We start from the raw sequence: 21,057 nt of genomic DNA on the forward strand, positions 1-21,057 counted from the left end.
AATAACCCTCAAAAATTGTGCCTACACTTTTTAAAAATTGCCGACTTGATAAGATACAAGGATCTTCCTGCTGTATTATTGAGGTTGAATGTCCTTCTGTATATGTGTTTTATGTTTTGGTCTTCATATTTCTTATGTGATCTTCACATTTGTCTTAATTATGTGACTTGAATGTTTGTCTTAATTGTCTTCTTTTATTGTGCTCATTTCTGTCTTATTGATTTGTGAGTGTTCTTTATATATGAGGCTCTTAATCCCAGAACACTTATAGAAAGGCGATATTTCTCAGCCTCTACCCCTTATTTCTCTTCTAGGACCAGGCTCTGAATGAAGCTTGGATGAGGAAGGCAATTAACTACAATTACTTTGGTTTCTAACACAAACAAATACTTTAGTGCCTTAAGAGAGCTTAATCACATGGAAATAGTTACTGGAGTGACTTCACTCAACTTGATGTTACAAAAACATCAGGACCACCTCAGAATGAGGCAACTTCCTTATTTTGAATAAAGATTAAGATATGTTTGGTACACACTTCAAAATTGATTGAAAATTTATGTTTTGATATGGGGTGTTTCATGTTTAGTGTGCTGTTAAAAATCAAATCATATTGATAGCAATTAGATTTCCTTCCTTCTTTCAATGCCAGTATCTTCCTATTAAATTCTGAAATTCCTTCTTTGAGAAATCAAGGCTTCCTTTGTCACCCTTACAAATTAAAGCAATAAAAAGCCTCTTTGTCCTAGGCTAATAGTTTTCAAACTTGAAGATCTTGAAGATCTTGTTTAAAATGTAGGCCCATGCCCATCACTCTGTCCCTAAGATTCTGATTTTGCAGAGGGACCTACATTTTGAGAAAACCCTTCTGGGATTCTGTTGTCCTGAGTTGCCAGCCACATTTCTCTATTCTTGGCTGTACTTTGAAACTTGGGCTAGTCACTTGCTTCATGCCTTCAGAGATCAGATCACATCAGAAGGTCTTGAGTCCATAAACAAGGTCCACATGGTCTCAGATAAGCCTTCCAAGGACTCAGGCTTGGGGGTCAAACAGACATTGGTTCGAAACAGACATTGGTTGAAAATAGATGTAGGTGCAATGGAGATTTGATTAACTTACAGATCATTATTGGATAATAACAAGTTGATAGATTGACACCCCTGTGCACACGCAAAAGCTTCATTTATTTCACAAGTTTTTGAGTGAGTGAAAGTCGCTCAGTCATGTCCGGCTCTTTGCAACCACACAGGCTGTAGCCCACCAGGCTCCTTTGTCCCTGGGGATTCTCCAGGCAAGACTATTAGAGTGGGTTGCTGTTTCCTTCTCCAGGGAATCTTCCTAACCCAGGATCAAACCCAGGTCTCCCACATTGCAGGCAGATTCTTTACCATCTGAGCTACCAGGGAAGCTCAGAAATGTTTGGTCTTTGTTAAAAGACAGAGGAAAGAACATAAACTTGTTTACTGAGTAGACATGACTTGAACCCAATTCCTGCTAAATACTGGCTAGGTGATGGAGGCCAAGGTGTTTGATCTCAGTGAGATGACGGTGATCATACCACCTGCCCTTCACTGGATTGTTGTAAAAATCAGATGATGTAATACACATATAATAGATGTCTGAATAAATGCAATCGTTATTTTTTCCCTTTCCTTCTGATGAATTCTATGCCAATTCAATTCTGGGTGAGGCTACATCCTCACTTAAAATAAATCTTATACTTCTACAGCTTCTTTAGAGAAACTACTTCATTAAAACAGTGGGAAGGAGCAGTCTTAATTTGTTTTCGTATCTCAGGGTTCTAGGGTCACGACTTTCATAAATTCATAGTCTTGTAATGTATATACTAACCAAGTACACACCCATAGCCCATAGATAGTGCTTGCTCTGAACTAAGTTCTGTGCTGAATATTTCAAAACATTCATTTAATATTACTTTTATTATGTTCAGTAACCACATAAAAACAAGGATTTGTCACACAAAGAAACCTTTATATAATCCTTTGCTTGAGTACAATTGGTTCTTATATCTGTTCAGAATTTCACTGTTTTCTCTATCCTTTATAAAGAAAATCAAAGCTAACTGAAAGCTTAAGAGATTTCAGGGGAAATGTGTCACAAACTTTGAAATATGCCTTCTTTCCATAAGCTTCTATTGGAGTTATAATGAGTGAACTAAAATAAGGAGGAGTTTCAGCAAAGCAGAGGAGGGTAGCTAAATGAATGAAAAATCTGTTAAGATGTTGGATTCTGGGATTAAGTAATGAGAAAAAATGCTTTTGTCTATTTTGGGAAATGTTCCGAATGTGTTGAAGCACTTATTTAGATGCAGAGCAGAGATACATGGAACACTGAACCAAGTGGTCTCTGGTTTTTGAAGGAATTATTCCTTTGTAGCCTCAGGTTATTCTTGGGTTTTATTGCTCTAGTAAGGTTCAGAATAATAAGAATATTTAGACCACCTTTTTCAGGTAAGAGGGACAGATTTCAAAGAGACAAAGCGGCGGGTGCGGGGGGCGGGGGGGAGAATCATTCCTATTCAAACAATAGCTAAGTGAGAATCCTTTACATTCTTGACATTATCTTGTAAAATTACTGCTATTTCTACACCCTCTAGGAGGTCAAATGAGATAAAGGGCTGTGTCACCTGTGTCTTTTTTATCAGATCAATTAGCTAGCTCCAGTGCCACAAAGCCAGCATTTTCAGAGTCAGGAGTACCTATTTCATCTGTAATAATCTAGTGTAGAATGATACAATTATGATGATTTCAACCTAAAGGTCATCATCTCAGTCTTTAAAAGTAATCTGATGTTTTATGTGTGGATATAAGCATCATCTAAAACTATGGGCTTCTGGGCAAAAAGTCAAGGAGCAGTTATCATTCTCATCCCCTCACCATGTCTTGGGCGACTGGGTCCTCAAGAAAGGAAGAGTCTTTCCTCCCCAAAATGGGAGATTTGGAGAGGGTGAGCTAGGAGAATGATGGGTTGTAAGCTTTGTAAAAGTTCGACTTGGAATTCTCACATGGCAATCCATCTCCCTCCCCAGGAAGACCATAATACATTGTGTGCTTAGCCGGTCAGTCATGTCTGAATATTTGTGACGCCATGGACTATATAGTCCATGGAATTCTCCAGTCTAGAATACTGGAGGGGGTAGCCATTCCCTTCTCCAGGGAATCTTCCCAACCCAGGGATCAAACCCAGATCTTCCCAACCCAGGGATTGAACCCAGGTCTCCTGCATTGCAGGCAGATTCTTTACCAGCTAAGCCACCAAAGAAGACCATAATACATGGTCATTGTCAAGACAGATTCACAATACTATGTCATCATTAAGGATCTTCTGTCATTCCTGGGGTGTCATCCTCTCTCTCTCACACTTCTGATGCTGTCCATCTTAAATACGTATTAGCATGATTCCTTGTGACTTTGTTAAAGATGAGGAGACCACCTGTGTTTGCAGGTCATGTCTCTTAGGAAGAAGTATACCAGTGAGACATTCCTCAGATACACCTGTCCCTCATAGAACTGTTCCTGGTAATAATTTGGTTAGACACCAAGATAGGAAATAGAGTCTGTTTCAAAATATGAAAGGACCGATGATCAGTTTCTTGGTTTTTACTGTAATTATGTCTTTCACCCAGATGAACTAACTTAGGAGTGCTCTAGTCAGTGCCAGGTTTCACAGTGCATGGATTCAACAGTAGAATGGAGGCTACGTTCTTTAGTTCACTCATACAAAATGAGTAGATGGTCTCAGTTGAGATTCTTAACATATTAATTTATATTAGTGAGAGATGTGCTAGAAAACTATCTTTCTTCAAATTAGATTTATCCAAAGATGGAATGGGCTGTCAACTGAGGGGCTGATTTCTTCATCACTGGAAGTGTTCCAGTAGGAGTTAATGGCTCATTTCTGAGGCTTTGCCAAGTGAAATCAGCATTCATCAAAATTAGATCAAGGTGACAAATAAAATCCCCACTCTACCTCTAAAATTTTTCAATCCAAATAAATACATGAAAAAAAAAGAAAAAAATCATTGTAGTTTGGACAGTTAACTAGATTATTGCTTTGGTTTGAAGTGTCCTCTACATCTTGTAGAGATGCAAGAATTTAGTAATTACCTTTTGGCTCATAGTCAAAATTGCTCCTTGGAATAAAAGCTATGACAAACCCAGATGGCACATTAAAAGCAGAGACATCACTTTTCAGATGTGAAAGTGGTCTGTATATTCAAAGCTATGGTTTTTCCAGTAGTCGTGTATAGATGAGAGAGTTGGGCCATAAAGAAGGCTGAATGCTGAAGAATTGATGCTTCTGAACTGTGGTGCTGGAGAAGACTCTTGAGAGTCCTTTCAACAGCAAGGAGATCAAACCAGTCAATCCTAAAGAAAATCAACCCGAGTATTCACTGGAAGGACTGATGCTGAATCTGAAGCTTCAATACTTTGGTCACCTGGTGCAAAGAGCCACGTGATGGAAAAGGCTCGAATTCTGGGCAAGATTTGGGGCAGGAGGAAAAGGAGAAGGGGGCAACAGAGAATGAGATGGTTGGATGGTATCACTGACTCAGTGGATACGAGTTTGAGCAAACTCCAGGAGATAGTAGAGGACAAGGAAGCCTGGTGCCTTGCAGTCCATGGGGTCACAGAAAGTCAAACAAAATTTAGCAACTGAACAGCAACTACAACAACAAATTAGAGAATCTAGCAGAGTGGGCGGAGAAGGCAACGGCAAGCCACTCCAGTGCTCTGCCTAGAAAATCCCATGGATGGAGGAGCCTAGTGGGCTGCAGTCCGTGGGGTTGCTAAGGGTCAGACACGACTGAGCAACTTCACTTTCACACATTGGAGGAGGAAATGGCAACCCACTCCAATGTTCTTGCCTGGAGAATCCCAGGGATGGGGGAGCCTGGTGGGCTTCCGCCTATGGGGTCACACAGAGTCGGACACGACTGAAGTGCCTTAGCAGCAGCAGCAGAGTGGGGTGATTTCCCTCTGACCCACCTAGGATGATTTTCCAGGCCTGTCTCAAGCAAAGAAACATAAAAAACTAGAAACTCTGTCCATCATCTCTGCAAGCTAACCTCCCTAGTCACATCTCTGTAGATGAAGAATATAAAACGGGCTTTTCCTTGTGTGATCACACTTCAGTTCTAAGCTTCCTTATGAAAGATCTAGGAAGTCATAGGTCCTGATGGCTCTGAGTTCATTTGTAAAGATGTCTTTCAAGAGAATGCAGGGCCAACATCCACAGACAATGAACAAAATGGAACACAAATTTTTCCTGCTCTGCTTCCTTGGAAGGGAACCCAAGTTCCAACCTAATCAAATCAAGTAGGAAATTTTCATTTTTAAAACATTTTTTTAATTATTTGAAAGTGGTGGTCCCTCTTATTCTGTTGCATTTAATAAAATCCACTGTATCTTTTACTTTCTTCCCTGTTATTCATTCACCCATTTAAGCCTTAAGAAAAGGGTTCTTTATTTTGCTTTGCTTTGTGATGAGAATCCATAAATCAATCATGAAAATGCAGCAGTGCTAATGTATTAGACTGATTCATGAAGTGTTTTAAGGTCCATTCTTTGCCCAGATCATGCTTCACTTTCATTCTAATGAAGATTTACATAGACTCAAATTTTTAATACATTTTCTTTCTTTGTATTGTAAACCACGTCACTGAAATATAATCGTTCTCCTTGTGAAGATGATTTTATCTTAAAAACAGCAAAGTCTCCGCAGATAAATGTTAGGTAGTTAGAATAGGAAAAGGGAGTCCAGGAAAGGTGGCTAAAAGACAAGGAAGGGAAAAGCCCCCGAAAATAGAACAAAGGATGGTCCGAAGACTGGAGTGAGGACCTCAGGTAGAACAAACAGCACTCCTGGCTGGCCCAGTTTACACAGGGCAGGCCCGGGGAGGAGAAAGAACGTATAATAAGAGGGGCCAAAGGGCTGGGGGTCTCTCCCTCGCCCACGCACTCTTGGTCTCTGTCTATCTCTCTCTCTCTCTTCTCTTTATGTCTTTTGGGTCGGCACGCCCTCATGCCTCAAGGATGTATTTTCCTTTATTTTCTAAGTAAAACTGAGCTGTAACACACAGCTGTAACACTGATCTGTCCGAGAGCTGTGACAGGGTCTGTCTAAGAGCTGTGACATGGTCTGTCCGAGGGCTGTAATGCCAGTCCATCCCTTCAAATTTTTGTTGTGATGTCCCCTGGCATAATATGGGCTTCCCTGGTGGCTCAGACTGTAAAGCACTGCCCACAATGTGGAAGACCAGGATTCGTTCCCTGGGTCAGGGAGATCTCCTGGAGAAGGAAATGGCAACCCACTTCAACACTCTGACCTAGAAAATTCCATGGAAGGAGGAGCCTGGTGGGCTACAGTCCATGGGGTCACAAAAAGTCGGACACGACTAAGTGACTTCATTTTCTTTAGACTTTGAACTTTAGGGTCAAACAGTCTGGATTCCCTCTTTACAATCTGTGAGGTCCTGCTTGTGTTACTCAATAATTGTAATTTTCAGTTTCAATATCTGCAAAACGGGGATATGATAAATACAATCTTCTTTTTTTTTTAAGTAATTAATTTATTTTTTATTGGAGGCAAATTATTTTACAATATTATATTGGTTGGTTTTGCCATACATTGACATGAATTCGCCCCAGGTTTACATGAGTTCCCCCTTCTGAACCCCCCTCCCACCTCCCTCCTCCCTTTATCCTCCCTCTGGGTCATCCCCGCACGCCAGCCCTGAGTATCCTATAACATGCATCGACCCTGAACTAGTGATTCGTAAATACAATCTTCTTATAAGTGTTGTCATGATAATTAAATGAGATCATCCACAAGAAGCACTTAGCATATTGCCTACTTATTATTATTCAATTTGTTATACTAGATTTTGGCCCTTTTCTGAACTGACCCTTTCCTGAATCAACCAAATCCCTACACGTTGAAAAATAATAATACAGTTGTCCCTTTCTACCCACAGGGCATTGATTTCAGGACCATAGATACCAAGATCATACAATGACATAGTATTTGCACATAATCTACACACATCCTCTCATATACTTCAAATCATCTCTAATTTACTTAAAATTCAAATACTATGTTAATGGTTGCAGATACAGTGTAAATACTATGTAAATAATTGCCAGTGAGTAGCAAATTCAAGTTTTGCTTTGGGGAACTTTCTGGAATTTTTTTTTCACATATATTTTTGATTTGTGGTTGGTTGAATATGCTGGTGTGGAACTCCTGGATACAAAGGGCTACCTATAATCAAAATTCTAATCTAAGCTGTCAAAGGAAGCATTTGTAATTTGTTCCAAGTATTATGGCCTTTTTAATGGGTATTAATCCCATCTACAGTTAGCCCAGTTACTGTTTTCAGGACATTTCCTGTCCAAAGACAGTGGTGTAGTGGAGCAAAAACTCCCCTAGGAGCCAGGAGATGTGGCTTGTTGTCAGAACTTTGCCACCAACCACCTGATTGACTTTGACTAGTTCTTTCCCACGTGTGATTCTCAAGTTTCTCATTTTTAACGTATGCAGTGGCCAAGTCCTCTTATATATCAAGGACTCAGTGAATTATAAGGGCCCAGTAGTCATTTCCAAGAACACCTTTTCCAAAGGTCCCCGGAGAAGGGAGAAGTCTACCCCTTTGGTGGAAGATCTTATAGGAGGCGAAGGAATGAGTAAAGACAAAGTCTTTCTCTAAGACAAAAGATCACATTGGAGATTGTGATTCCCCTTAGAAGAATCCTTTCTAACATGATGGACCCATCAGTCCATTTGGGTCACCCTACTGAGTACACGGTACAATTTTGTACAGAAAAATGGAAGACAGCATTCTAGAAAGCAACACTTGTTGGAAAATGTAACAAATACAGTAGTGAAAGTGAAAGTCACTCAGTCGTGTCCGACTCTTGTGACCCCACGGACTGTAGCCCGCAAGGTTCCTCTGTCCATGGGATTCTCCAGGCAAGAATACTGGAGTGGGTTGCCATTTCCTTCTCCAAACAAGTAAGTCCCTTAAATACGAGCATTTATGTTGAGAACTTTCAAAGATGCAAATGTGTGTTCTTCAGTGTCAGGTGGGAGTGAACTTGCAGCTTGCCCTCTGTCTCCTACTCCTGATGATCCTTCAGCTCTGCCCTCCCCCAACTCCTTTCTCTCCTCCAGTCAGTAATTCTTCTTGTCTGTTCACTCAATGCCAGCCCCTGTATGCCAGCTGTTGTACTTTTCAAGGTACTGAAGATTGAAAATGTATTCTTTATTTTCTGTGTTTGTTTTTTACATGCTATCTTTGTGAAAAGTACTATGAGCTTATTACAGTATAATACTATATACCCATTCATGTTAGTTACCTAGGTTAACTTTGTTGGACTTATAAACAAACTGGACTTAGGCCCTCTTGGAAAGGAACTCATTTGTATGTAGTGGACTTCAGTTCTGTTCAGTCACTCAGTTGTGTCCGACTCTTTGCGACCCCATGAATCACAGCACGCCAGGCCTCCCTGTCCATCACCAACTCCTGGAGTTCACTCAAACTCATGTCCATCGAGTCGGTGATTACTGTATAGCAATAAAATATGTGTAATTCATCGATTATAGTAAATAATTGTATAAGGTTACCATGTGCTATATGCACAACTCTAAGTACTTTACATATATCAACTCATTTCATCCTCCCAGTAACCCACACGAGAGAGCTTTTGTTTTTGTCCCATTTTTCTGGGTGAGGAAACTGTAACGTGGAAAACTTGGTAAATTTGTCCAAGATTACATCTCTTGTAAGTGTTGAAGCTGGGATTCAGATCCTGGTAGTCTAGCTCTAAATTACGCCATGCTCACCACTAAGACATAAAAGAGTAAGTGGGGCCAAGTGAGGACAGAAGAAAGGCAAGATAAAGAGTCTAACTATGGCAGGAAGGAGAATACATGTAACTTAATATAGCTGTGAACCAGAGCGTTCAGATCTTCACAAGTCAAGAGGAAGTGAAATGAATCACCCCTCAGTCTCAGCACCTTCTCATTCTAAGCCAATTAGGGATGTTCTTTCCACAGTTTTGTCTCCTTTGCATTTCCAAGGTAATAATGCACTCCATTATGAAACCAATATTTTATATTTAATTGGTATCATCTTCACAAATCTTATAAGTTTCTTCCTTTCCGTGACCTGTGCTAAGCACTGGAGTTCAAACATGAAAAGATAGAAGTTATTATTAAATTCTAGCATAACAAAATACAGTAAAATGGAACAGCTTTGCAAAACCTGTGAATTATTATCATTTCCCCATTTGACAGATAAGAAAACTGAGGTTAAAAGGAATTGGCTTTGTTCACTGTGAAACACTGACAGAGCGGAGGATCTGGGGGCCAAGTAAGTCCTCCTACTGTATCACCAACCAACTTGCCATCTGAAGAAAATAAGCTTGCTCAAACTCATGCTCACTGAGTCAATGATGCCATCCAGCTATCTCATCTTCTGCTGACCCCTTCTCCTCCTGCCCCCGATCTTCCCAGCATCAGGGTCTTTATAAATGAGTCGGCTCTTCACATCAGGCGGCCAAAGTATTGGAGCTCCAGCTTCCTGCATCAGTCCTTCCAATGAATATTCAAGGGTTGGTTTCCTTTAGAATTGACTGGTTTGATTTCCCTGAGGTCCAAGGAACTCTCAGGAGTCTTCTTTAGCACCAGTTTCAAAGCATCAATCCTTCGGTACTCAGCCTTCTTTATGGCCCAACTCTCTCAACTGTACACGACTACTGGAAAAACCATAGCTTCAGCAAAGCGATGTCTCTGCTTTTTAATATGCTGTCTAGGTTTGCATAGCTTTTCTTCCAAGGAGCAAGAGTCTTTTAATTTAAAGGCTGCAGTTATTGTCCACAGTGATTTTGGAGCCAAAGAAAATAAATTTCGTCACTGTTTCCATTTTTTCCCATCTATTTGCCATGAAGTGATGGCACTGGATGCCATGATCTTAGTTTTTTGAATGATGAGCTTTAAGCCAGCTTTTTCATTCACGTCTTTCACCTTCATCAAGAGGCTCTTTATTTCCCTTTGCTTCCTGCCATTATGGGGGATTATATGCAAGAAAAATTATTATTGTTGTTTTAAAAATCTCATTATCAAATCTATATAACCACGTTGGTTTGAAATCAGTCAACATAGAATAATTAGATCTTGTGCAATTGGTTGTTAGAAAGAATTCAGACATTTATAGTTCTTTGAATTAACTGCTTTGTGGCTAACTCTTATTTTCAAGCTGGTATGTGTGGGTCTCTCTGATGGTGCTTGTTCTTAGGCAGTGCTCTGGAAAAATGTCAGTAACATGAATTTTCTGTCATTTTATCAAGAGTGGAGATGCCTCGTGATTTTTCAGGGACATGTTCACCTCTAGGTGTGGAGCAGGTTGTCAGCAAACAGGCAGAGGACTCAGCACCAGTGAGTAGAAAAAGCATCGCCCTTTGACAGCAATGAATGTGCAGTTTCTGAGCTGCACTGGTGCCTGCACCATGGAATTCACTAACTGCAGGTCATTTCCACTCTCCAAATCACAGCCATGACACTGAGCTGTTGTTCAGTCTAAAGCCTAGACCACAGCGAGGAGTAGGCAAGAGAATAAAAATCATGTTACCAGGGACTGGACTCCCATACCAACAGCAAGTTGGACTAATTTTATTATTTCATTGACCCAAGCAAGTCTTCTCTTGGTATTAGGGACATGGAGCATGAGAACTCTATTTACTGGCTTCCTTCATAAAATCATGGTGAAATTCAAATTGGGAATCAAAGACATTGCAAAGTCAGACTTAGCTTTCTGTTCCCACCCCTCAAATTGTTGTGTGCTATGTGATCTATGGTGAGTTACTAGACCTCTCTGGCATTAAGACAAAAAGAGGGTCTTGGTTATAGGCTAACTTTAAGATCTTTTTCAGTTTTACAAAATCCTTTCTTCCTTCTGAAGGAATTGGATTATTCCTCAGGTTAGTTACTCAAAGACAGTTCAGGAAACTCAGCAGGACTAAGACAAGTGTATACACGTTCAGTGCTGACCTTCCAGAAGCTTTTAAGGGTGGACAATGAAGTTACTGAGTACTCTGGATAATCAGAATGAAGTTTGCACCATTCCCCAGGGCCACCTCGAGCAGACAACAGAAGGGCAATCAAGCATATTGGTCCATCAGTCTCGGTTTCTCTTGTACGAAATGAAAGGACTGCCCTTGCTGGAGATTTTCTTGGCCGTTTTCTATTCTAAGACTCCATGAATTTATTTTTCAACAGTTTTCATGAAAAAGGGAGGCAGAAGGACTCTATGGTCAAAAATTTCCTTGTGTCTCCAAAAGCAAAATCCTTAAATGACTTAACGTTTACTCATGAAGAAAGTCCATGTGAATTTGATTTGCTCCGTATATGGATGTGTGCTCTTCTGTTTTGTTCAGATGATGTGAGTTCAGAGGAAGGAGAACTGATTTATAAACTCATGCAAAGTCCCTCTCCCATTCCTTTTTGCTGTAAAGGAAATCAGTTCCCTTTTGCTATAAAAGAAATCATATTCACCCCTGGGCTCTCACTAGAAGGCTGGTGGGAGGGATGGAGGTAATACCCACAAAGATATATTAACATATGGATGCCTCTTAATGTCAAATATATATACATATATATATATATATATATATATATATAAATGCCTTATCTTTTCTTGATGTTTCCCCCTGACTCCAAACACTGGTAAAAACTTAACTCTTCCAAGAGCCCAACTCTGCTGCAATGTAATTCATTCTCCCTTTTTGTTTTAATTACAGTATTCTCAAATGAGGGATGAAGTATTCAAATCAAACTTGGTCTGTGCATTTATCGTTCTTCTATTTATCACGGCAATACAAAGCTTGCTTCCTTCTTCAAGGTAAATATGAAAGGACTGAGTTATCAGATGGAATGTCTCTGAGAGCTGACGGGCCCTCACCTGGAGCCAGCCACTGACCTTTTCAAGGGATCGGAATTTGAAATAACAGGATCTCGGATTCATAGCCAAATATTTGATGATAGCAGGGTCTGTTTTGGTTGTCTCACTCTGCATAATAACCTCATTACTCTCCCAAGGCAAGAGCTTTTTCCCAATCTCAATAAAAACAACACAAAAATCAACATAGGGTTCCCTCTTATTTTACATGGCACCCATGAATGCAGAAAGTCAGTATAAATTCCTCCATCACCACCAATGGGTCCCTTTGTTAACTGCATCTTTATTGTTCATAGATAGTATATCCTAGCTTTCAGGGTCAGTGAAATTGGCACTTTCATAATACTACAATCAAATATATGTGGCTATTCCCTGATCCAAATTCTTTACATATACCAACCCATTTAATTCTCGTGACAACCCTATGGGGTAGGTACTGTTATTATCCCCACTTAAAAAGGAGAAAACTGAGGCTCAGAGTAGTGAATAGAGTTGCCTAATGTCTCACGGTTAAAAAATGTTACAGCCTAGATTCAAACCAGGTTCCACAGCCTGGAGTCTTAACACTCTATTAGACACAGACTTGCATCATACAGGTTACAGGTGCAAGAGCCAGCATTTGAATCTAGCTCTAGATTCATCCAATGGCCATGTTTTTTGCTGTCTCCTGTACTGGAAGATAACACTTGCCTCTTTTTTCAGATAAATTCCCTTCCCCCTAAACTTGCCAGGAATTTCCCCCTGTTGCATGATAAAAAATAACATCAACAAGTATTAGTTAAATGTCTAATACAGACAGTGCAACTCGCTGGCCCCTCAAGATGGTATCATTTTGCAGGAGGAAGTCTGCATCTTCTAAGACATAATTTAGTGAGAGAGAGAGACATTAATAATGGCTTCCAGTTACTGAGCATCTATTATGTGCTAAGTCCTTCACACAGATTATCTCAATAAAGCCTCAAAAATAACCAATAAGTGAGGCAGCATTCTAATCCCCATCCATATAGTGACGGAGCTGGATTTGAACAGAGACAGTCTGTGCTTTTAATTACTTAACTGCTTTGTGCCAAAATCAGTGATTCATCCTGCCTAGGTGGTTTAAAGAAAGTTGGCAGAAGGGTTGATGTTTTAAGCTGAGCAGGATGAGGGAAAAAGAGTGGAAGGGTGTTTCTAGTTTAGAAAATTGTGCAGGAAAAATCCCAGGGATGTGAACGACCTCGGGTCTTGTAGCACAGTGAGTAAGTGGAAGACTCTAGAGTAAAGCAGTTGTACAAGGATTTGGTGGGGGCCATGGCTGAATAGGAAGGTAACCAGCAGAAGCTCAAAGTCAACATTCTATGTTAAGGAATTTTATAATTGAATCTGGGAGCAAGAAGGAGACCCTGTGAAGGTTTTTGAGGAAGGTTGTAGCATGATTCTGTGAAAGAAAGATGTTAGACTCAAGGGCATGGCAATACTTGACCTTTTCCTGTTTAACGGGAATATAAGGAGAAAGAATCAAACCAGTCAGTCCTCAAGGAAATAAACCCTGAATATTCATTGGAATGACTGATGCTGAAGCTGAATCATCTTTGACCACTTGATGCGAAGAGTCAACTCATTGGAAAAGACGCTGATGCTGGGAAAGATTGAAGGCAAAAGGAGAAGGGGGCAGTGGAGGATGAGATGGTTAGATGGCATCACTGACTCAATGGATATGAATTTGAGCAAATTCCAGGAGACAGAAGAGGGCAGAGGAGCCTGGTGTGCTGCAGTCCATGGGGTCACAAAGAGTCGGACCTGACTTAGTGATTGAACAACAACAAAGGAGAAAGGGGATTCGGGGAAAATGGTGGCGCACCTCTGAAATTACATGTTTCTGAATTTCTCAGAATTCCCACATATCTGAGAAACTAGATAGCAAAACCAAAAACCTCAAGGACCATATTTGCAACAAACAGAATTAATGTGATAAACCCATAAATTTCAAAACGGGAATGGTGGTCTCCCAAGACTGGTGTGATAACAGTATCTGTGTGGAAGGAATTGGAAAGAAACAAGCAGATATCTGTCAGATTCAGGAAGAGAAGAGTCCCAGTATTGCCAACAGATATCCAGGGGAAAGTGCCATGGACCAAACTGCAAAAGAAATTGAAAGTGGGAAGGGGTTTGCACAATCCAACATCAGGTAAGCATGAAGATTTACAGTTAAGGTTCAAAGAGCTACAACCATCAGACACTGTGAGCTCCTAAAACTGACCAACCAAATCTCCCTCCCAGGACAGGGCCCTGTGTGAATAGGATCAAAATTACTCACAGTAAGGGCTATAGTGAAGAAGAAAAGGGATGGTCCGAGTGAAAATGGAAAAGGAATCTAGCCATCAAGTTTTGAATGCCATATGAAAACTGCTAGAGGAAGCTCTGTGGGGGCTTCCCTGGTGGCTCAGTGGTTGAGAATCCACCATGCAATGCAAGGGACACAGCTTTGATCCCCAGTCCAGGAAGATCCCACATGCAATGGAGCAACAAAACCTGTGCGCCACAACTACTGAACATATACTCTGGAACCCACGAGCCACAACCACTGAGCCCACATGTTGCAACTACCGAAGCTCATGCACCTGAAGCCTGTGATCCTCTACAAGAGAAGCCACTGCAATGAGAAGCCCATGCGCTGTGACGAACAATAGACCCCACTCACTGCATCCAGAGGAAGACTACGTGCAGCAACAAAGACCCAGCACAGACAAAATAAAATAAATATTTTTTTAAAGACAAGAAAACTCTATGGAGTTTAAAAAAAAAAACAAAAAACCAACTATCCCAACCCATATTTCTTTATAAATTCTCTTTTTTTCTTATAATAGCTTCATATGGGATTGCCACCAATACATTTTGTTGCTAATTTTTGTGTAATTAGCAAAATTTGTATAGAACAAAAATTAGCAACAAAATGTATTGGTGGCAATCTCATACTAAGCTATAATAAGAAAAAGAATTAAAAGTAGATTAGCACTTTGCTCTACAGCAGTAATTAATACAGTGTTGTAAATCAGCTATACTTCAATAATAAAGTAAAAATAGATTGATATCCCTATTGGCAATGACACTCCAAAAGACATGCTTACAACAGATACCAAAATTTTAACCTACCAGCTAAAACCCTTAATGTGATTCAAAGCAGCCTATAACAACCTAAATCTGAATTAGGAAAAACTTAGAAATTTGGGATGAGTGCTCAAAAAGGAAATAAAAGAAAGGTACATTTCAGAAATGAATATTTAATATGAGGAAACATAAACCACAAAAATGAAGCACATAATGCCTTAAGAGAAATAGAAGGTGGAAAGGAAGAATATTTTTAAAATCAAAAAGGAGATTTAAAGGATTGGCAGAGCCCTGTCCCCCACACCTTATCACATCAAGAATCCACTATATTATTCGAGTACAATGACTGAAAGAACTGCAAGACCCAGGCTCTTTCTGATAAGTGGGATTCTCTAGGCAAGAACACTGGACTGGGTTGCCATTCCCTTCCTCAGGGGATCTTCCCAACCCAGGGATCAAGCCCAGTGATCAACTGGGGATCAAACCCAGGGATCAGCCCAGGGATCCTGTGCTGCAGGCAAATTCTTTACCGTCTGAGCCACCAGGGAAGCCCAGTGAACACTTATGGGAGCTCAGTTCAAGAGAACAGACAAACACAAGGAAATTAGAAGAATCTGGAGCCACTGGTACCTTTAGATATAGCACACAGCATGGCCTACACCTTAGCCTGATTAATACATTGATGAATACTCACAATGAAGGTCTGCTCAGCTCAGTTTCTATAACCTGATATGATATGACCAGTTTCCAACAGAAAACTACAAGGCATGCCAAAAGGGAAGAAGAGACAAAGCCATCATCAGAACCAGACTCAGGTATGACAGAGTCTGTTGAAATCATCAGAAAGAGAACTTGAAATAACTATTGCTACATTCCAAGGGTTCAATTGGGAAAAGTAGACATGGTTCCAGAAACGATGGAAGTTCTAAGAAAAAGTCAAAAAGAAACACACAACTCAAAAACACCATAACAGAAATAATGAATGTCTTTGATGGGTTCATCAATAGATTCAACAAGGCCAAGGAAAGAATCAGTGAGCTTGAATATAGGTCAGTAGAAACTTCCGAAATTGCAATGCAAACAAAAAAATGAAATGGAAAAAGTAATAAAGATCAAAGCATCCAAGAACTTTGGGACAATTCCAAAAAGTGTAACTTATGCATAATCAGAATACCAGAAAGAGATGAAAGAAGATCTAAGCAGGAAAAATCTTTGAAGTAATAATGGCTGAAGATTTTCTTAAGTTAACGACAGACACCAAATCACAGAACCAGGAACCTCAGAGAACACCAGACAGGATAAACACAGTAAATAAATAACCAAATAAATAAGTAGCACACTTAAGTATGTCATATTCAAATTGCAGAAAGCTGAAAACAAAGAAAAAATCTTCATAGAAGGCGGAGTGGTGAGGATAGGGGCATTACTACTTACCTACAGAGGAACAGGAAGAAATACACCATGCTTCTTGTCTGAAACTATGCAAGCATGAAGAGAATGAAAAATGAAATACTTAAAGTGGTCAGTTCAGTTCAGTTCAGTCGCTCAGTCGTGTCCGACTCTTTGTGACCCCATGAATCACAGCACGCCAGGCCTCCCTGTCCCTCACCAACTCCCGGAGTTCACTCAAACTCATGTCCATAGAGTCGGTGATGCCATCCAGCCATCTCATTCTCTGTCGTCCCCATCTCCTCCCCGCCCCCAATCCCTCCCAGCATCAGAGTCTTTTTCCAGTGAGTCAACTCATCGCATGAGGTGGCCAAAGTATTGGAGTTTCAGCTTTAGCATCAGTCCTTCCAATGAACACCCAGGATTGATCTCCTTTAGAATGGACTGGTTGGATCTCCTTGCAGTCCAAGGGACTCTCAAGAGTCTTCTCCAGCACCACAGTTCAAAAGCATCAATTCTTCGGCGATCAGCTTTCTTCACAGTCCAACTCTCACATCCATACATGACCACTGGAAAAACCATAGCCTTGACTAGACAGACCTTGGTTGGCAAAGTAATGTCTTTGCTTTTTGATATGCTATCTAGGTTGGTCATAACTTTCCTTCCAAGGAGTAAGCGTCTTTTAATTTCATGGCTGCAATCAGCATCTGCAGTGATTTTGGAGCCCCAAAAAATAAAGTCTGACACTGTTTCCACTGTTTCTCCATCTATTTCCCAAGAAGTGATGGGACCAGATGCCATGATCTTCGTTTTCTGAATGTTGAGCTTTAAGCCAAACTTTTCACTCTCCTCTTTCACTTTCATCAAGAGGCCTAGAATTCTATATGCTTCAAAACGAAAGAGAACTGAAGATTTTATCAGACAAATAAAATGTGCATTTCTATATGACCTTCCCAGCAAGAAATATTTTTTAAAGCTTTTTTTAAATAAAGAAAAAAGAAAAAAATTTCAAACAGAAGGAAAATGATATAGGTCAGAAATTTGATCTACACAGAGAAAGGAAGAACATCAGAAGAGAAATAAATGAAGTTAATTTTTTTTTCTTATTCTTAATTGATCTAAAAGATAACTGTTTAAAGTGACAATATTAACAATGTATTTAGTGGTTTTAAACATAGATGAGCGAAATGAATGGCAGCAGCACGATAAGGCATGTGAGGGAGGAGCTGGGGATGCTTTAAAGTCCCAGCGTTACGCATGAAGTGCTGCAGTGTAATTTGAAGGTTGTTGTTGGTGGTGTTTTTAGTCACTAAGTCGTGTCCGACTCTTTGTGACCCCCTGGACTGTAGCCCACGAGGCTCCTCTGTCCACAGGATTTCCCAGGCAAGAATACTGGAGTGGGTTGTCATTTCCTTCTCCAGGGAATCTTTCCAACCCAGGGATCAAACCTGTGTCTCCTGAATTAGCAGGCAGATTCTTTACCACTGAGCCACCAGGGAAGTCCAGTTTGAAGGTAAACCATTGTAAACTCCAGAGCAAATACTAAAAATAAATAAATAAATAAAATTGATATACTAAGAAAGGAAACAAAGTTAAATCATATAAAATGCTCATTTAAAATCAGACAGTATGCAAAGGAAGGGAGGAAGGATATTATTTGGAGAGTAAGGAGGAAGAGCATTATTGCATAGGTGAAGCCCAGGAGATGCTTTTAGGGTGGTGACACTGTTCACTAGATACTGTAATGGTGTATATGTGACACTATGAATCTGTCAAATCCCATAAACTTTACAGCCCAAAGAATGACCTTAATGTAGAAAACTTTTTAAAAATTATTTAGGAGTTCAGGGGCACCCATGATGAAATAAGACTATGATAAAAGATTATACTTGTATTAAAAGTGTGAAACAACCCTACTGAAGGGGGTGGGGAGATTAGATGGGGTTCTCTTAAGTAGCTTAAGGGGTTTCCTAAGTAGTTTTGGGGATTCATGGGCTCTAGAACTAAGCATAAAAAGAACTGTGCCATAGCACTGTACTTTAGCTGATAAAGGTGTTTCTCATGGACATATGTGTGAACAACTTGAGCCACAGGTTATGGGCACTGTAAGTTAATGGATTGTGGGAGTCAGGTTTCTCATTGTTGGTTCAGAAGGTTACAGACAAGGAGAAAAGGCTAGAATGATCTGTATGGTAAAGGCTTAGAGTTGGAGACATTAGCATATATTTGTTAAACTCACTAGAGTATGTGTCTTTGGGGCATTAGTGGTAAAAAATTCGCCTGCCAATGCAGGAGACTCAAGAGACACGTTCAACCAATCCCTGGGTCAGGAAGATACCCTGGAGCAGGAAATGGCAACCCACTCCAGTATTCTTGCCTGGAAAATTCAATGGACAGAGGAGCCTGGTGGGCTACATTCCACGGGGCTGCAGAGAGTTGGACCCCACTGAGAGACTGAGCACATAGATACAGTTAGATATAGGATGTCTACATAAACCCATATGTTTATAGACACAGATTAGAATGTATGCTAAGTCACTTCAGTCGTGTCCAACTCTTTGAAACCCCATGGACTGTAGCCCACCAGACTCTGTCTGTGGAATTCTTCAGGAGTGGGTTGCCATTCCCAATGTCCTTGCTCTGTCAGCAGAGAAAGTCCAGCAGCAATGATGCCTCAGAAGTGACAGCACATCAAGCGATAAACACAACCCTGACCCTGATTTTTAATATCGATATCCAGTACAAGGAACCAGAGCTCCTTGGAGAGCTGCTGATTCTAAGTCTGGAACAGAAAATATACAAGATGAGCCTAGAACATCATTTAGGGCCAGAAAATCAGGAAGTATTAAAACACACAGTGATGGAAATATATCAAAGGGACATAGGAAAAGCTCCCAGGAACCAGAGTTGGAACAACTCGAGCAAGAAAATAAATAAAATAGTATTGGGGAATAACCCAAAGATTGAGGACAGAAGGAGAGGAGGGCATCAGAGGATGAGATGACTAGATGGCATCACCAATGCAATGGACATGAACTTGGGCAAACTTCAGGAGATGGTGAGGGACAGAGAGGCCTGGCATGCTGCTGTCCATGGGGTTGCAAAGAGTTGGACACAACTGGGTGGCTGAACAACAATAACCCAAAATGTAAAATAAATATCCATGGGTTCACACTGATATAAATAAATGATTGCGTGAATAAAGAAAAGATGAAGAATAAATAAATTGCCCATGGGGAAAAGTCCAAATAATTTATGTAGATACTGTGTCCTTGATGAGGTGAAATTCTACCCTCTACTCCTCAAAGTGTAGCTACGCTGAAAGTGACTTCCTGCCAAGAGGGACAGTGTGGATGGAGGAAGAATAGGGGAGTATACCTCAGCCAGCTGATAATGGTTAAACTCAAGAGGGATAAGCCATGTTGATGAGCTGTGATGAGTTGTTCAGATGCTAAGTTGTGTCCAACTCTTTGCAACCCCAAGGACTACAGCACACTAGGCTCGCCTGTCCTTTACTGACTCTTGGAGTTTATTCAAATTCATTTCCATTGAGTCAGTGATGCTTTCTAACCATCTCATCCTCTCTTGCCCCCTTCTTCTTTTGCCTTCAATCTTTCCCAGCATCAGGGTCTTTTCCAATGGATCAACTCTTCGCATTAGGTGGCCAAATGAGAATACACATAAACTCTGTGGTCTTACTTCCCAAAACCCATCATCTAATCATGAGGAAACATCAGACATACTGCAGTTGAAAGACATTCTATAAAATACCTGACCAGTACTTCTAACAGTCGAAATCATTTAAAACAAAGGAAGTATGAGAAATTTTCACAGCAACAAGAGCTTAAGAAGACATGACAACCAAAAAGAAGATGGTATCCTGGATTGGAGCTATACGTATGGGAAGTCCTAGAAAGAATATCCAACCCAGTAGGTGTAAGCATAATTAGGGGCCAGATTGTGAACTTGAAGTAACATATCACAGTTGCTGTTTTTTTAATTTTGGAGATATGTATGATGCTAGAGCTGGGACAGGAAACATGCGGGATAAAGCTGAAACCTCTTGTCCTACTAAAATGCCACAAAGTCATCATGCTTGATAGTCATCTCTAAAGAACTCAGAAGCCACATTGAAGAAGCTTCTATTGTCCCAAGATGGAATAATTAGAGCTGTGGTGTGGATAACTGTTAAAACAGTCAGTCAAATACCAGCAAATATTTTAAACTTTATGAGTTTATAATGATATTTTTAAGGGTTGATAACCTTTGGTGGATGGTGGGGAATTGATTTGTAATACTTAGACTTCCCTGGTGGCTCAGTGGTAAGGAAACCACCTGCAATGTAAGACCCAGGTTCGATCCTTGGGTCGCAAAGATCCCCTGGAGAAAGACATAGTGACCCACTCCAGTATTCTTGCCTGGAGAATTCCATGGACAGGGAGCGCAGAGGGCTACAGTCCATAGGGTCACAAGGTGTAGAACATGACTGAGGAACTAACACACACACATACATAGAAAACCACTGAAAGGAGAAAAGGAACAATTTTTTTTTCTGTCTTTCCTGCATGAACTGCAAGATCGAGGGAATGGAAACTCATAAAATTAT

General features: G+C 40.4%; 1 protein-coding gene across 1 annotated transcript in view; it reads left to right on the forward strand.

The window, feature by feature from the left end:
• ADCY8 (adenylate cyclase 8) overlaps positions 1-21,057 on the forward strand; it is a 237,202-nt gene that overhangs the window by 153,512 nt on the left and 62,633 nt on the right. The window contains exon 9 of the mRNA XM_055432577.2: positions 11,818-11,918. Within this exon, the coding sequence (XP_055288552.2) occupies positions 11,818-11,918 (101 nt within the window). The remainder of the gene's footprint in view (positions 1-11,817; positions 11,919-21,057) is intronic.

The sequence above is a fragment of the Moschus berezovskii genome, chromosome 16, assembly GCF_049115385.1.
Source record: "Moschus berezovskii isolate FMDL1 chromosome 16, NW_MosBer_1.0, whole genome shotgun sequence".
Lineage (NCBI taxonomy): Eukaryota > Metazoa > Chordata > Mammalia > Artiodactyla > Moschidae > Moschus > Moschus berezovskii.